We start from the raw sequence: 17,764 nt of genomic DNA, 5'->3' as shown, positions 1-17,764 counted from the left end.
AGGGGCGGATCCAGGTTTTTTCTGAGGGGGGGGTCAGCTTCTGTCAATGATGATGATGATGATAGTAGCCTTTCTTATTTACCGAAATTTACCGTTTTTCCTCACGATAAACCCGCGTTTTATACGGCTGAAGCAACACCTGTAGCCCTCTGTGGTGGCTCAGTCAGCTCAGGCGTTGAGCGCGAGATCGCGGGATCAAATACCGGCCGCGGCGGCCGCATTTCGATGGAGGCGAAATGCAAAAACGCCCGTGTTCTTGCGTTGTAGTGCAGCTTGAAGAACCCCAGGTGGTCAAAATTAATCCGGAGCCTTCCACTACGGCGTGCCTGATAATCAGAACTGGGTTTGGCACGTAAAACCCAGGAAAGAGGAAGAAGATCTGTAGCGAAGCCAGGTATCGGTTTCTCCGAGCTTATAGGAAAAGGACGTTACCCAATACAGCCATGTGCTTGTCGGCTGCGCCTGATAATACAGGGCGTTAAAAACTAAGCTTTATGGTTTTCTTAAAGTTAGGCACTGGGAGGCATGCGAAGACCACCTGTGCAAATAAGTTATGTGACTAAGGGGGCACAAAGTGAGATGATAATTATCGCTGTGAGCAGCCCAATTAACTAAAATTGAACAATTATTTTTTGTTGATTAGAGTAAGTGGGTATGTTTTTATTGAAAACTTAGAGACAGTCGTTTCTACACAGTATCGATCGGAAGAATTATTCTAGCGTGTCCGTGCTCCTACATCATCATCAGCCTATATTTATGTCCACTGCAGGACGAAGGCCTCTCCCTGCGATCTCCAATTGCCCCTGCCTTGCGTTAGCGTATTCCAACTTGCGCCTGCGAATTTCCTAACTTCATCATCCCACCTGACTTTCTGCCGCCCTCGACTGCGCTTCCCTTCTCTTGGTATCCATTCTGTAACCCTAATGGTCCACCGGTTATCCATCCTACGCATTATACATGGCCTGCCCAGCTCCATTTCTTCCGCTTAATGTCAACTAGAATATCGTCTACTCCCGTTTGTTCTCTGATCCACACCGCTCTCTTCCTGTCTCTTAACGTTACTCCTACGATTTTTCGTTCCATCGCTCTTTGTGCGGTCCTTAACTTGTTCTCGAGCTTCTTTGTTAACCTCCAAGTTTCTGCCCCATATGTTAGCACCGGTAGAATGCAATGATTGTACACTTTTCTTTTCAACGACAGTGGTAAGCTCCCAGTCATGATTTGGCAATGCCTGCCGTATGCACTCCAACCCAATTTTATTCTTCTGTAAATTTCTTTCTCATGATCAGGGTCCCCTGTGAGTAATTGACCTAAATAAACATATTCCTTTACAGACTCTAGAGGCTGACTGGCGATCCTGAATTCTTGTTCCCTTGCCAGGCTATTGAACATTATCTTTGTCTTCTGCATATTCATCTTCAACCCAATTCTTTCACTTTCTCGATTAGGGTCCTCAATCATTTGTTGTAATTCCTCTCCATTGTTGCTCAATAGGACAATGTCATCTGCAAACCGAAGGTTGCTGAGATATTCGCCGTCGATCCTCACTCCTAATCCTTCCCAGTCTAAGAGCTTGAATACTTCTTCTAAGCATGCAGTGAACAGCATGCAGTGCTCCGATATATCAGACTCCAAATTTCAATTGTCGTACTGCGCAGAATAATCGAGAATAAAGACGCGACAATTCTCATGAATTCCCGTGAATGATCATGAAGCTCAGTGACCACTTCTGTGGAGGGATGGCGGTGCCATCTTCTCTCTTGAGTCGTGGTGGTGTGTTGACTAGAGGAACGTTCTTGAATACGGGCGTAACGGTCCGCTCCAACGCAGCAACCAATACGCTGGTTGTTTACGATATGCGAATCACCGCGTATGAAGACTCACGACGCCACCTACAAGAATAACGATGTGGCATAGTAGGCGAGAGCGCGAGCCAGCGTCTTCATGTTTTGTTTCCCACGCGATGTCATCCTTTTACACAAGGGGGCCATCTGCTCCCGTTTCTCTAACCACGCGACGCCATCCTAGGCCCGCGCGCTGGCGTTGGCCGCTGACGTCACGCTCCCCCACTTCGCAGCCGCGGCTCGAGGCTTCGCCCCGCTCCGCAAGGACGCCCACTCAGATAAACGGATCCGGTGGGCTTGAGCCTCCTATTCCTAATGTACGACAATAAAACTGCGAAGTTACAATGAAGAACTTGTAGCGTACGAACGGTACTGTGCTCGTACTGGATATTGTCAACATGTAACTGTGATCACAATGAGTGCTACAGTTAAAAAAGGTTGCCTATGCGTAGTTCTTACTTTTGCTGTTAGTTGATATTATTTATATATGAACACTTCAGCAAGAGATCTCTTTCATTAAGCAGGTTGGTTGCGGAACCGATGACAGCCAATGAGGCAACCGTTGACTCCTCAAGGGGAAACTAAGTTAATCAGGCGCGAAGGCGCTCGAGCGGACCTCGGCGTGTTTGGCAAAAGGGACGTCCCCTCGCTCATTCGACGCCACCGACGGGACGAGTAAGGCACGGCAGGCTCCAAGAGGTCCAAGGTGTTCATGAGAAAAAATAACTACGGCAACTTCGCGACACCACACTCCTACGGAATAGAACTAAGCTTGTGAGCGAGCTAGCTTTACTTCTACATGGCTGATACCACTGGTACTCGCGAAAAATACTTTTGAAGAATGCTGGTGGCCATATTTTTTTTTTTTTTTTTTGCGACAGGGCCATCCCCCTGTCAGCGAGGGGGCGATGCAGAAATCTGAGGGGGGGGTCAGGACATCCGGACATCCCCCCTGGATCCGCGCCTGTCCACGATATAGGCACTAATTAGGCTACCGCGCAGGCTTTCTTTCTTTTTTGAAGTATCAACTGGAAAAAAAATCCCCACGTACTGATTACGGCCAAAGATTAGCATATATAGAATGGCTAACTAAAACAGTTTTCGGCGCTCGAGGTCCGACTACAATAAATGACCCCGTACCAATTACTCCGCATTCTGTTACGCGAGAAAGGCAGAAACTTGAAGGGAATGTTGCACTGCAGTTTACTCTTTTTTTTTATCTATACCAATGGTTCCCGTAAATCTAAGAACAAGGCGCCGGATGGGGCAGAAATGCTTTACTTGTTCGAAGGAGCAAGCAGGAAGGTTACATATGCTGCTTCGTCTGCGTTTCGCAAGACCTACTGATAGAAAACTATATGCGCAACAATACACACGAGAGATAGATGCTTCTTGAAGAACGAGAAAAATATTTTTTTCTCCAAAGGGTTCAATAACATAGTATAGAATGAAAGCCGACACTGCGGACCCAATGCACGCGTAATCACCGAGCGGCATTAGAAAATAATAAAAAATAAATAAAGGCGAAAAAGGAAAGGAATTTATTCTTAAGGCATAAATACATGTCATATGCAATTATGAACCCCATTTGATCGGTCTGAACGCTAATACCAGCGCGCGAAGTAGTACGAATGACCCTGCCGAGCAGTATCGCCAGCAGTTTCCAACGGCGCGACCTTGATGCGGCCCAATCCACTTCGACCGCAGCGCCGCCCCAATATTTTGTCTAGTATACTCTACGTCACGCGTTTGGAAAGCCTGCCTCTTTGTCGTCGGCTACCTACACTCATCGAAACGGCGCTGTAGAAAGTGTAGGTTTCATGCTACGCTTCTGTTATAAAAAAAAATGGTTTCGTGTACGTAGGCGGACCTACACGTTCACTTGTGTTCAATAGAAAAAAAAAATTTCTTGTGCGCGTGCCGTGTTTTCAAGTTGTCCAATGCAATGTTGCTTAGTCCTTAACTAGAACAAGGACTATCCTGCGGCTTTGTCAGGACCTTGGAAGTTTATAAAATTTTCTACAGAAAGCTGCACAAATTGTTCTGAAATAAAGTTAACCCCCCCCCCCCCCCTCCCATCTTTTTTACTTTTCATCATCATGAAAACTAATTGTGCTTCTGCATAAAGCCCCTCCATCCACGCGCCACCGCCGCTTTTGCTGGTCGACGGAAACGTGTATGGGGGGCTTTACTTCTGCATAGAGCGCGAACAAAAAAAAAAAAAAAAAAGGGGGGGGGGGGGGGCAGTGGGCCGGCCCATCTCACAGAACCACTGTGGTTCAGAGGACTTAGCGGCTGTACTGCGAGGCTTTTTCATCTTTCCGTGTTTTTTATTGCGATAGCAATTATATGGACACTCCAAGCGCATTTTTGCCATCGCCGTCGCCCGATCGAGGTTCAGTATAAAGTCAAACGGCGATAAAACCGTCGCCGCGCGCCGTACGCTGTGTGTGCGAGTGAAATTTTAGCGTGCGAGGTTGAGCCGGCAACCGCAGCTTTATCGCGGCCGGAAGCGCGCGGTCTTCGTTCGCTCGCGGGGCACGCGGAGGAGGCGACGGTGACGGTAGGGGTAGGGGGTGCGTTCTGCTCTTGCGGCTGCTGCTGCCGGAGCTACCGCGCGGGCACCGTATCTTGAAAGTAGAGTGTATTAGACAATGTTCTAGTACACTCTACTTGAAAGCGATCTGCTATGTGGTCGAAGTGTGCGCCCGCGGGAGCCTCATCTTCAAAGCTATCTGCGATGGTACAAAGTGCATGCGCTGAGTGCCAGTAGCTTCGTATGCGCTGTGCTTTCGACGTTTAGTTCGCGTTGAAGCGAGACGAGAGACAGCGCTAAGGTCAATTTGCCCACTACTGCTGGCGCGTAGCGGGCAGCAGCGGGTAACTAAAGTGTTTTGACGAGTTTCCGCGGCCATCGAGCGAGATGTGCTCATGTTTACCTGTGCGTGCGTGACACCGTGCTTGTTTATTTAGTTAGTAAGCGAATGTTTACAACTTTATCTGGCTGATAAAACTACTATCCTTACTTCGTTTAGCTGTCTAGTAATTTGCTATCGCAATCGATGCTTCGCCTTTCAGGCGAAACTGCGACTTTTTTTTTTTAATATGTACCTCATTTGAACCATGTTCTTGTTCGCTTTTGTAGATATGGAATCTTAGTTGACCCAGGGCAATGGGTGCGGTATCTGCTACTGGATCCCAGAGTATGGCCTCCAGTTTATGCTACACTGGGTAAGCATTACTTGTCTCTCGATATTGTGCTTCCTTGTCCTATTAGATTTCCATGTTTATGAATTGAATTGAATTCTGGGGTTTTATGTGCCAAAACCAAGATTTGATTATGAGGCACGCCGTATAGTGGAGGACTCCAGATTTTGACCACCAGGGGATCTTTAACGTACCCTAATGCACGGGACACAAGCGTTTTTGTATTTCGCCCCCATCGAAATGCGGCCGCCGCAGCCGGGGTTTAATCCCATGACCTCGTGCTTAGCAGCACACCACCATAGCCGCTAAGCCATCGCAGCGGGTTTCTGTGTTTATAACTGTCAACTGTGTTTCTAACATGTGGTGCATCAGCAACATCTATGCTCAGTTATTATTTAAAATAGGGGACTTGAGATTAAATAACTTTTGCTAGCCAGGATTCGTATTTGCGGAGGACAGCGAGAATTCTTCTACCCTAGTGTTCAACAAACTTTACTAAATTTTCGTAATTATATTTTGAGGTAATAACTTAGTGCAGATACTGCAATAGCGAAATTGGAATCTTGCAGTGTTCTCAAAACATGACCACTTGGTAGGAATCCTGCGGCTAATACGAGTTTAAAGACAGCCGCTCCAAAAACTAACAAAATTTAATCATATTATTTTGTCTCACAGTGCATGAAGAAGGGATTCTAGGAAAATTATATGTGACATGCCAATGCATTTGCCCAAAGTACATTTTTGGACAGCTATGTCTAAACGGGTTATTGTGTCAGAATATTTACAATGTGGACAGACCCGCCATGGTTGAGTAGTGGCTTTAGCCTTCTGATCATTAAGTAACACATTTAAGCGCTCCACGTAAAGCATGTAATTTATTATAGGGTTTTAAAGATGTGCATCGTAACTGATCGCAGCAGCGCCGCCCACCCGAGTTTTCAGCCGCCTGTCCATAGGAATAATATAACCAACTCTAGAGGAAAAGCTCCCCATAGCGCCCATGCATTGAAATTGGTAACTGCACTTGCGCCGCCATGTTGCTGCTCTGTGTAGGTGCGCAGGCGCAGACGAGATATGCGATTCAGGCAAGACGTGCAATCATCGCGATCCCAAGCTTCCGTCACTGTGGTGGCACCATCTAGTCAGGCGCTGGAAAATGCATCTATTCATGCACCCTAAATTTTACATCAAAATTTCATATATAGCGATTTGATCCTTCTGAAAAATACATGTAATAAACTTTACACCTTGTCCATACGTATATATACTACGTCTGAATGTTTGATGTTGCATAATAATGGTGTAACCTATCCTGCGGACGAAATAGAAATAGCGTAGCAGATGAGAAAGAGGACGAGCTGTATCCCAGTCTGCCATCTTTGTTGTTGTGGTGCCACTCGCCGTCACTTTTAGTAATTGTATATAAACCCTTTTTGACATCTCCCCGTAACATCGTTGGTGGAGGTGGTGCCGAAGGCATCACGTTGGGCAGAATATCGCCTTTAGATGCACACGACCCTCTGGCCCTGACTGTTGATACTCTGCAGTCATTACCTGGAAGCCAGGACACAAGTACTACACTTGACGACCCTCTTGACGGTATGATTGCCCCTGATCTATCTCCTTCTCAGTCCGAAGATCTTCGCAGCTTGTTAGCATGTTACTGCGACATTTTTTTTTTTTCTTTGCCCCATCTTGGCTAGACATCGCTCGTAACCCAACGCATTGATACTGGGGATGCTAGACCCACCCATAGGTGCCCTTACCGAGTGTCTGTGTCCGAACGCGGTGTCATTCAAACCGAAGTTGAGAAAATGCTGACTAAGCACATCATTGAACCACCTGCGAGTCCTTGGGGGTCCCCTGTGGTGCTTGTCAGAAAGACAACACCTGGCAGTTCTGTATCGACTATCGGCACCTGAACAAGATAACTAAAAAGGACGTCTACCCTGTGCCACGAATAGACGATGCGATGCGCTCGACTATCTGCATGACTCGAGGTACTTTTCTTCTATAGATCTTCTGTCCGGCTATTGGCAAATTGCCGTTGATGGGCAGAATCGCGAAAAGACCTCCCTCATTATGTCCGATGGGCTCTGCCAGTTTAAAGTCGTGCCCTTTGGGTTGTGTAATGCCCCAACAACATTTGAAAGAATGATGGAAAGAATGATGGTTCAAGTGGTCTACTTGTTTGTTACCTTGACAACCTCATAGTTTTTCGCCAACATTCCCCAGTCATCTCCAATGACTATCCGATATTTTGCTGCTGTTTCGCAGCACCCGGCTTTAACTAAACTCCTCCAAATGCCACTTCAGATGCCGAGCGATCACCGTACTTGGTCATCTTGTTGATGCAGCCAGTATCCGAGCTGACCCTGCCAAAGTATGCGCCGTTTCCAACAAGATGTTCTTCACAAGATGTGCACTCATTTTTTGGCCTCTGCTCTTACTTTCGTTGCTTTGTGAAAGACTTTGAAGAGATAGCACGGCCTCTCACATGCCTGCTCAAGAAAAACGTTCCTTTTAACTGGGGTCCTGCCCAAGCGTCTGCCTTTTCGCAGCTCATTGCACTACTCACTACACCACCTGTGTTGGCTCACTTTGACGATTCTGCTCCCTCGGAAGTCCATACAGACGCCAGTGGCCATGGCGTCGATGCTGTTCTAGCTCAATGTCGACGTGGTCAGGACTGTGTTATTGCGTATGCCAGCCGCCTCTTTTCCGCCGCTGAGTGGAATTATTCGATTACAGAGAGAGGGTGCCTCGCTCTTGTTTGAGCCATCGCAAAATTTCGCCCTTATCTGTATCGCAGAACTTTTATCGTCGTCACTGACCATCACGCTCTCTGCTGGCTGTCTTTGCTAAAAAAAATGGGTCACCTTGGATGCTGGGCATTACGGCTTCAAGAATATTCATATACGGTCATCTACATATCTGGCCGTTTGCATCGGGATGCCGACTGCCTTTCCTGGTACCCCGTAGACCATAGAGTTTCTCACTATAACACCTAGAGGATAAACTGGCGCCACCGTCTATGCGAGTTTCTTAAAGGGTGCCGTGCCCTCATGGGAATGACGGGATATGTGTCTGCGAGGCTTGTGTTGGCTGGTGTTGAACGAGGCTTCGTGTAAAACGTGGATATGGCTGCACAAATAATGCGTTCTTAAAGTAAAATCTACATAAAAGGACTTCATTCACCCATATTACATCTCTCAATAAAGTTTACTGACCTACAATGCAGAATCAAGCGAAGAAAAGCAAGAACAGACGACAAGTTGTTCCAAAGCGAGTGATAATCTTGTCGTCTGCCCTCCAACTTACTTTTTACGTTTCATATAATTGTGCATCCAATAGTAAGTCCTCAGAATAAAACAAAACATGTTTTTGTGTAATAATAAAGCTAAAACAGTTTTTTACGTGCTGTTTTAGCAGGAAATTAATCATTGTGACAGACAGAAGGGTGCTAGCCAGGCACGTCTTCAAGGCGTTCTGGCTCTCCAAGAACGATTCCATCTGAAGTCACAATATACCAGCATTCCCATGGATACCACAGTGCAGCAGTGTCAGTTTTCCCTCTAGGTAATATAGTGAGAAACTCTATGCTGTAGACCAACCGGAACCTGCACCGAGCGGCTACAGTCCTTGTGTGCTTGCCATCTCCGAACTCAACATTGCTGCTGAACAACGCCGTGACCTGGTCCTATGCAAGATTATCGACCGTCTCAACTCCCAGGCTCACGATGCCTCTCTCCGACTTGTTGTGCTACACGACGACACTTTACATCGTCACAGTTTGCTTCCTGGTGGTCCTGACCTCTTGCTTGTGATTCCAGCCCACCTCCGCTCGACTGTTCCAGCCCAGCTTCATGATGCGCCAACAGCGGGTGACCTCGGCGTTTCACGCACATACGATTTCACACACCGTCGGTTCTACTACCCAGGCATGTCCCGTTCGGTACGCCTTTAAGTGGCCTCTTGTGACCTTTGTCAGCGCCGGAAAAAGCCGCTGCTCCCACCTGCTGGCCATCTTCAGCCTCTCGACGTTCCATATGAGCGGTTTCATCGCCTTGGCCTCGACTTACTTGGCCCGTTTTCTCTGTCTCAGGAAACAGATGGGGCGGTGTCACTACACACTATGCAATGCGATTCACAATCACCCGTGCTCTTCCCACAAGCTGCGCAACCGATGTTGCAGACTTCTTACTCCATAACGTCATTCTACAGCATGGTACACCTCGGCAACTTCTAACTGATCGGGGCAGACATTTTCTTTCGGAGGTTATCGAGGACATTCTACGGTCTTGCTCGACGCAACACAAACTGACCACGGCCTACCATCCACAGACGAATGGCTTGACGGAGCAACTGAAACGAACAATTACCGACATGTTGTCAATGTATGTGTCTGCCGACCACCAGGATTGGGACACTGCATTGCCTTTTGTGACATTCGCGTATAATATGGAAGGACATGAGACCGCTGGTTATTCGCCTTTCTTTCTCTTATTCGGCCCAAATCCAGCGTTGCCTATGGACACGTTGGTGCCTTCTTCCGCGTGCCCTGGTACCAAGTATGCTCGAGAGGCTATTGCATGTGCTGACCATGCACGTGAAGTTGCCCGTGCTCGATTCAGCGAGTCGCAGATCCACCAGCAATCTCGATACTACAATAGCAATCACAGGACTACCCACTTTGCCCCTGGGTCTCTTGTCCTACTCTGGCCCCCAGTGTGCCGTGTCGGGCTTACTGAAAAACTGCTGTTCCCGTACACCGGCCCATATCCAGTGTGTAGCCAAGTGACCGACATAACGTATGAAATCGCTCCATTGTCTTCGTCCCCATTGGCTCAACCTCGCATCGACATCGTTCACGTCGTCCGCCTGAAGCCCTACCATGTCCCAGACACTGATTAACCCTGTGTGTGCAGTGAACTTTTCCGTGCCGTCGTACTTCGACTGCACCGAGTCGGTGCTTTCGCCTCCGGAGGGTAATGTTATGAGCCTTGCTCCTATCCTGCGGACAGAATAGAAGTAGCATAGCAGACGAGAAAGAGGACGAGCTGTAACCCTGCCTGCCATTGTTCATAAACTCTTATTGACATCTCCCTGTAACAATATTTTGAATATTTTTAACATTACCAAAAAGTGTCGTAGCAACATGGAAGTTCCCTTGCGGTTGCCGCTTTTTTTGCTGGCTTTTCCTCTAAGGGTTATTATACTAACTCTATGGCCTCTTCACCATCTATGTAGCAGACGCGTGTGATGTCAGTCGGATGAGCTATCCGATTGGCTACCCACATTGCATCATCGATTATTTTTCCAACTTTATGGTGAACAAATGTTCGTAATTAGCCACGAGATCGAGATACAGGGGACAGTACTGTTGCCGTGTTGGTGTGAATAGGCAGTCGGCGACACGCATTGAGATATACACAGCGACGCTTTGCTGTGACTGATTTTACGGCAATGAAACGCTCTGACTGCAGTGGACTGATTATATATTGCCCTCGAATACCACATTTCTGCACGAAATGCACCGAAAGTGGTTTTTTTTTTTTACTTGAAAGGAGTGATTGTCATTCAGCAGAGGACGGGCACTCGGGCAAATAATGTGTGTTTCGGCACTTCCAAGGGCCTTTTTCTGCATGTTTCACTGGAGTTACGCCTGCTCTGCTAAAATTGTTGTGCGACCTAATCATTATCCCATTCTCAGCAAATCTTTCACTGGTTATAAAAAAGTCAGCATTCCTGTACAAAGTTAAAGTAGCAAGGTAATGGGCACTTAAAACCATCAATCAATCAATTGCATGCATCTCTGTTTCATTTTTATTATTATTCGCTGCGAAATGCAAACAGTTAATGCATTTAATTACGTAAGCCAGGTCACTGCGAGTGACAGCACGTTAGCAGGATTGCCAGGTTGCTTAAGATGAGACTATTGTTACGTAATAGTTTGTGCCTCTATGGAAAGATGTGAGGAGAAGAGGAAGATGATGTGATGATCATGATAGGACTGACGAAGACGACGATCGCCGATAGTCGCGCGCACGGGCTTCATCTTGTATGCCTGTCTTCTGACCATTGTATATATTGTGTAAAATATATTTCCAAGCATCCTTTCTCCCCGTAACATTTTGGTGGAGGTGCGGGTTTTTCGAATATCAAGACAGATTTACGCAGCGGACGCTCCTTGGCTGCATCTACAATGCCAGCTCAAGGCGGGGACGAAAATGGTTCGGGCAGGTCGCCAACCATGCCTCAACCAACTGCCCCGTCGTCTTCACACAACTGCGTGACCCAGGTACCTTTTCTGGCTCTGACCACACGGACGTCGAAGATTGGCTTCACCTGTACGAATGGGTGAGCACTAGCAACAACTGGGACCCGACTCTGATGCTAGCGAACATCATATTTTACCTGACGGGCACGGCACAAGTGTGGTTTCTGAACCACGAACAGGAAATTACAAGCTGGGAGGTCTGTAAGCAAAAGCTCATCGATCTGTTCCATAAGCCCATCGGATGCCGTCGTGCTGCGCAGAAAGAACTTGCATGCCGAGCTCAGACTTGCACCGAGTCCTATGTCACGTACATTCAGAATGTGCTCGCACTTTGTCGCAAAGTCAATGACCAGATGCCAGAAGCGGAAAAGGTTGCGCATATCCTCAAAGGTATCGTAGACGATGCATTTACACTCCTGGTTTTTAAGAACTCATCCACAGTGTAAGACGTCATCAATGAATGCCGACGCTTTGAAGAAGCAAAAAGTCGCTGCATTACTCCGAATACTCCTGCAGTACTCCGAATTTTACCCGTCTTGCAAACACGGCTGCAAAATCTACCTGCGAGGACCTTCGTCTCCCATACAGTCCTGCTGCATCCAACAATATTGTGTGCTTCATCCGCCGCGAGATTGAAGCTGCTCCCCAGTTCCCCTTCAGGTGTGTACCCCCGATGTGTCCCATGCAACCAGGCTCCAAGAGTACTTTTACACAGTGGTTTATAAGACAGGCCGACTCCATGAACACGCTGATTGCCTGTCACGTCATCCAGTAGACCCACCAGATCTTCCCGAGACCGGCGAGTCAACTTGCATCCTCGCTCTTACCGCGTTTGGAGACATTGCCAATGAGCAAGGACCTGACCCTTACCTGAAAGACATGATTCTCAGCCTGGCAGACCTGACAAGTTCCCCCTCCTTGCATATGTTTATGCTGCAAGATGGCATATTGTACCGTTACAGCATGCACCCTGATGGCCCTGAACTGCTGCTGGTCGTTCCTAAGCATATGTGTGAGACTGTACTTGCACAGTTGCATGATGTTCCTACCGCTGGTCATCTGGCAGTCTCAAAGACATATGACCGCGTTCGGCGTCGTTTCTTTTGACCCGGTATTTACTGTTATGTTTGCCGTTACGTCGCCTCCTGTAAATCCTGTCAGCACAGCAAAAAACCAGCAGCCCTACCAGCTGGCCGTCTTCAGCCCATCGAAATACCATCTCAGCCATTCTTTCGTATTGGTCTTGATCTACTTGGCCCCTTTCCTCTATCACTTAATGGGAACAAGTGGATAGCTGTTGCTATACGGACTACACCACCCGGTACGCGATCACGCGGGCTCTCCCTACCAGTTGTGCAACCGACGTCGCTGACTTCCTTCTCGAAGCGGTGATGCTTCATCACGGCGCTCCCCGACAACTCCTTACCGATCGGGGCTGCTACTTTCTTTTGCAGGTTGTCCAGGACATCTTGCACACCTGCGCTACAAAGCACAAGTTTACAACGGCGTATCATCCTCAGACCAACGGCCTCACAGAGTGGCTCAATAGAACTATCACAGAAATGCTCGCTATGTACGTCTCTACCGACCATCGTGACTGGGATGCCGCTCTGCCGTTCGTCACATTTGCCTACAATACGTGCCGCCATGATTCTGCTGGTTTCTCCCCATTTCTTTCTCTTGTATGGACGAGACCCTCAACTACTGTTTCACACAATCCTCCCAGCCGTTCTTGATACAACGTCAGAATATGCTCGTGATGCTCGTGAAGTATTCAGAGCTGCAGAGGCACGTGAGATTGCACGCCTGCGTTTGACCACTTCCGAGGAAAATCAGCGACGCATATATGACGCTCGTCACTGCAATGCCCACTTTAACCCTGGTGACATCGTGCTTCTTTGGAAACCAGCACGGCGAGTTGGTCTTTTTGAAAAGCTGATTTCGCCCTATTCAGGCTCGTACCGCATCTTGCGTCAAGTGACAGACGTGACCTATGAGATGCAACCTCTCGATACACAGCACACCTCCTCTGATATCGTTCACGTTGCTCGACTGAAGTGATATCACTCGAACCTACCAAGCGCCGGAACAGCGCCTTTGCCACCAGGGGTCATATGCTACGAGGCGCTGCAATAGCGAACGATCATGACAGGACTGACGAAGACGACGATCGCCGATAGTCGCGCGCACGGGCTTCATCTTGTATGCCTGTCTTCTGCCGGTTGTATGTATTGTGTAAATATATTGCCAAGCGTCTTTTCTCTCCTTAACAATATATATCCCCTGTAAATATTTTCCCTCGTAATGTTATGTTTATTGCAATAACAATAAAAACACGTAATTTAAGCACAAAGCTGCTGGTTATGCATAAAGTTGTAATTATTTGAGAGGCTAAAAGCATTATAAAATTGTTTCATTTCAGTTAATGATGGCCGCTCCATCCAGCTAACAACTGCACACTGAAGAGCGAAATAAAATTGCAGTGTAGTACACCTTTCAACTCGACATCCTGCGTCATTGCTGTCACACATGATCCTCACTTATACTCTATATTTTAGCTTTCCTTTTGTAGCAGCGAGTCAAGACAGAAAAGCCAACAATTTACTTGCGAGGCAGAATAAACTCGACCTCAATTACGCCTCCGCTCATCTGGCAAAACGCCCAGTCCGCTTACGTTTACCTGAATACTTGACAAGCTAAACCTCTCTAATAGAGAGTTTTAGCGTGTCCAGCATTCTGGTAAATGCAGGCGGACTGGGCGTTTTGTCGGATGGGCGGAGGCGCAAATGTGAACAGCCTGCACGGTGCAGCCACCTGGTGATAGAGCTCAACCAGACAAATACAGCTAGTATTGCAGTATCAAGTTTATTTTGCTTTGCTGCTGGTGTAAATTTTTGGCAGCAATACGATTACGCCAATGCCGAAAATTCACACCAGCAGCGAAGTAGAATACACTTGGTCACTGCAATATTAGGCATTTTTAGCAGTGTGTTCACGCTCCGCTCAGACTGGCATATCCTAACGATTTGCGCACAGCTGCTCAGCAGAACGCTAGTGGCAACGCTAATGCGCGTGCACACAACGCTCACATTGGCAGCGAAATGAAGAACGCTGCCCCCGCTCTGCTACAAAGCCATTTGAATGGAGTATTAGGGTGCGATGACTGCTTGCTTTGTAGTTTTACAGCCATGCTGAGGGTGTGTGGCTGGCGTCTCTTGAAGACGCATGTGTCAAATAAGAGAAATTGACGCAGTTCAAGCAGCGAGCGGAGTGTGTGAAATGTTAGCGGAGCGTAAGCAGCGCTCTGCTTAAACTGTCTATTAGCTCTGTGTTCGTCTGGTTGACCTCTGTGCCACCAGATGGCTGCACCGTGCAGGCGGTTCACGTTTGTGCCTCCGTTCATCCGGTAAAATGCCCAGTCTACTAGCACTTACCCAGTTACCGGACAAGCTAAACCTCTCTAATTTGGATCAACGCAAGCGGACTGGGCGCTTTACTGGATGAGCGGTGGAACAAACGTGAGTGGCCTACACGATGGGGCAGAGCTCAATCAGACAAACACAGAGCTAATATAGCAGTAACCAAGTTTATTCTATTTGCTGCTGGTGTAAATTTTTGGTAGCAGCATAATCGTGAGCATGTTGTCTTTTAAAATTTTTGAAATGTGTCACACTTGGTTACAGCAATATTAGCTCTGTGTTTGGCTGGTTGATCTCTGTGCCACCAGGTGGCTGCACTATGCAGGTTGCTCACATTTGCTCCTCCGCCCATATGTCAAAACACCCAGCTCGCCTGCATTTACCGGAATATGGGACATGCTCGGTGCTGCAACAGAATTCTTGCAACACACACTGCTTGGATAGCTCTCACTGGGCATCAGCGGCGGGGTTGGAGAGGCTTCGTGCGCTGACTCCAAGATGCCAGAAGTAGACACAGCGTCGCGTCATGATGCAGAGCCACTGAAGGTGGAGCTTTGCCCTGATTTCTTGATGAATGAGTTAAGGAGGAAAAGCATGTGTTGGGACGAGAGTAACTTGTAATCATCCGTAGCTCTCTTAATGTGAGACAGTTCACTTAAATCGTGATGTGAACATTTTACTGTAGCTGTACCCTAAACGTCGACAAAATTTGTCCAAACTGTTTCAGGGACCCTTTAAAGAACCCCAGGTGGTCATAATTAATCCGGAGTCCTCCGCTACAGCGTGCCTGATAATTAGATTGTGGTTTTTGCATGTAAAGCCCCTTAATTTAATTAAACTTCAACACTTCTACCCAGGGTTATTTATACCCATGTATAATTTTCAAGAGGGGTTCCGTGGGGACAATGGTGGCAATTTAAAAATATTTATATCACTTATTTTAGCGTGTGAATCAAGCACGCCACTTGCATATAAATATAATATATAAATATATAATACATACAATAATACGATGTACCTATATATATGTTGCGCTGAGCAGTATATCGCCGCAGCAATAATTAGAGGTATCATAACCCTCCCCTGTTTATGGCGCTGCTTCTGCAATGATGCAATGTGCCATGTGAGGCAGGGGCGTAGCCAGAAATCTTTTTCGAGGGGGGTTCACCGGCCCGACCGGGGGGAAGGGGGGGGGGGGAGGAAAGCATCTGCTTTCCTTTACGTCACGTGATTGATAATAAATATCGGTAGTTGAAGCAGACTCTATACATCTATATCAAAGACATGGGACCGCCCCCCCCCCCCCTCGTGTGTGTGTGTGTGCTTGTGAAGAAATTAAGTAAAAAGTAAAGTAAGCTCAGTAAATACAGTAAGTACGACAGGTACAGTGGGCGTTTGGAGCAACGGTCTCTCAACGCGCCACTGAATGGACCAGTCTTCGAAAACGCATCATTGAGACGACCCGTGCGATCGGAGAAGACATCATTAATTGCTAATTTCCGTTAAGCGTAGATGGCGTCGTCCTCGTCGGGGCAAAGTGAGTTTCACAAGTCAAGGATGGCTATACACGTGAAAATGCACGTGTGACCAGGCTATACCTACTCCCATAGCAATAGCTTGTTCGCTGCGTCTTTGCGCTAGAAAACTTAAATACGCGCAAAAACGCGTAAGGACTTTTTTTTTTTTCGAAGTTTTCGTCGCCCTGCTCCCTCATACGAGAGGGTTGCATTTTCTGCGGCAAGTGCATGGGCCGCTGTGTCTTCCGCTGTGTGCGAGCCTGCAGCCGTGATTTGCCTTTACGTCAACAGATTCAGAATTGTACAGAATATTTCATCGCACAGCATAGATATGGCATGTGTACGCATTTTAAGTAGTGCGTGCAACTCATTTCTGCTTCACTTACGCTGGTGCAAACAGGAAGCGGCCTTGTACCTCACAGAATCTCGACTGATTGGTGTACTAGTGATGCAGGAATGAACTCCGGTCTTGTTCAGTGCATAGTGCACATAATCAATTTCTCAGGACGCGTGAACTCCGACGAGAACTGTCAGCGCCTGCAACAAGAGTTTACTTACGCTGTACTGCGCACAGCAGTAATTCATGCTTGTCGGCTGTCTGTTTCGTGCATTCTGTTGCGAGTCGGTGGAATTTCACTGCTGTCATCAACCCCTTCGTGTGTACATTGCTGGTTTGGGATTCCACAACAAAACAGCAACTACCAGCCTTCCGTAATTGCTGGTTTGGGATTCAACAACACAACAGTAATTACCAGCCTTCCATAGGGGTGCAATCGCAAACAAGAGATGTTTCTCGCGCAGAAGATCCTGCGCGAGCGCGGCCTAACCGGCACCTGAAGGGAAGCGGCGGAAATGTATACCGGAGATTTCGACCACCTGGGGTATTTAACGTGCACCTAAATCTAAGTAAACGGGCCTCGAGCGTTTTCGCCATCATCTAAAATGCAGCTGCCGCAATTGTTGCTCATTTGTTGCGCATTTGTTGCTTCAGAATGCAGCCGCCACATTCTCGCCCAAAACCTCACAGTGTGTCAAAGCCTTGACAAACACCGTGACAGTTTTTTCCATATGCAGACATAATTCGCTGTAAATTACCAATCCAAATGGAAGCGCCCAGGAATGAAATTGTGATAGTAGCACCGGTTTCATGAATTATGTCAGTGCGAAGCGACGAGAACAAAGGGTGGGTAAGTGGGGGGGGGGGGTGCAGAAAAAATTTCGGGGGGGGGGGGTTTGAACCCCCCCAACCCCCCCCTGGCTACGCCCCTGATGTGAGGCAATAACAGAGCTAACCTTCTCGCATGCTATGAACAATGGCACACAACAATGCCTCAAGCAAACACGTCTCGCTGTGTGTTCTACAGTGCTACGTGGACAAACACAAGTGATGCACATAAGTAAAGGAAACATCACCTCACCATTCTTGTATTGTACCAGGCACTTAGTAACTTGAACATCCGCCATCAACATCACCGCCAATTACTGTCATTACAAAAA

General features: G+C 47.5%; 1 protein-coding gene across 2 annotated transcripts in view; it reads left to right on the top strand.

Moving 5' to 3' along the window:
• Positions 1–17,764, top strand: part of LOC119436275 (diacylglycerol O-acyltransferase 1-like) — a 215,378-nt gene that overhangs the window by 116,497 nt on the left and 81,117 nt on the right. For both annotated transcript variants that reach the window (XM_037703076.2, XM_037703075.2), the window contains one exon: positions 4,990–5,075. In XM_037703076.2, the coding sequence (XP_037559004.1) occupies positions 4,990–5,075 (86 nt within the window). The remainder of the gene's footprint in view (positions 1–4,989; positions 5,076–17,764) is intronic.

This window comes from Dermacentor silvarum, chromosome 1 (assembly GCF_013339745.2).
Source record: "Dermacentor silvarum isolate Dsil-2018 chromosome 1, BIME_Dsil_1.4, whole genome shotgun sequence".
NCBI lineage: Eukaryota > Metazoa > Arthropoda > Arachnida > Ixodida > Ixodidae > Dermacentor > Dermacentor silvarum.
The sequence above is the reverse complement of the archived record's forward strand: the minus strand, read 5'-3'. Positions and strand labels throughout refer to the sequence as shown.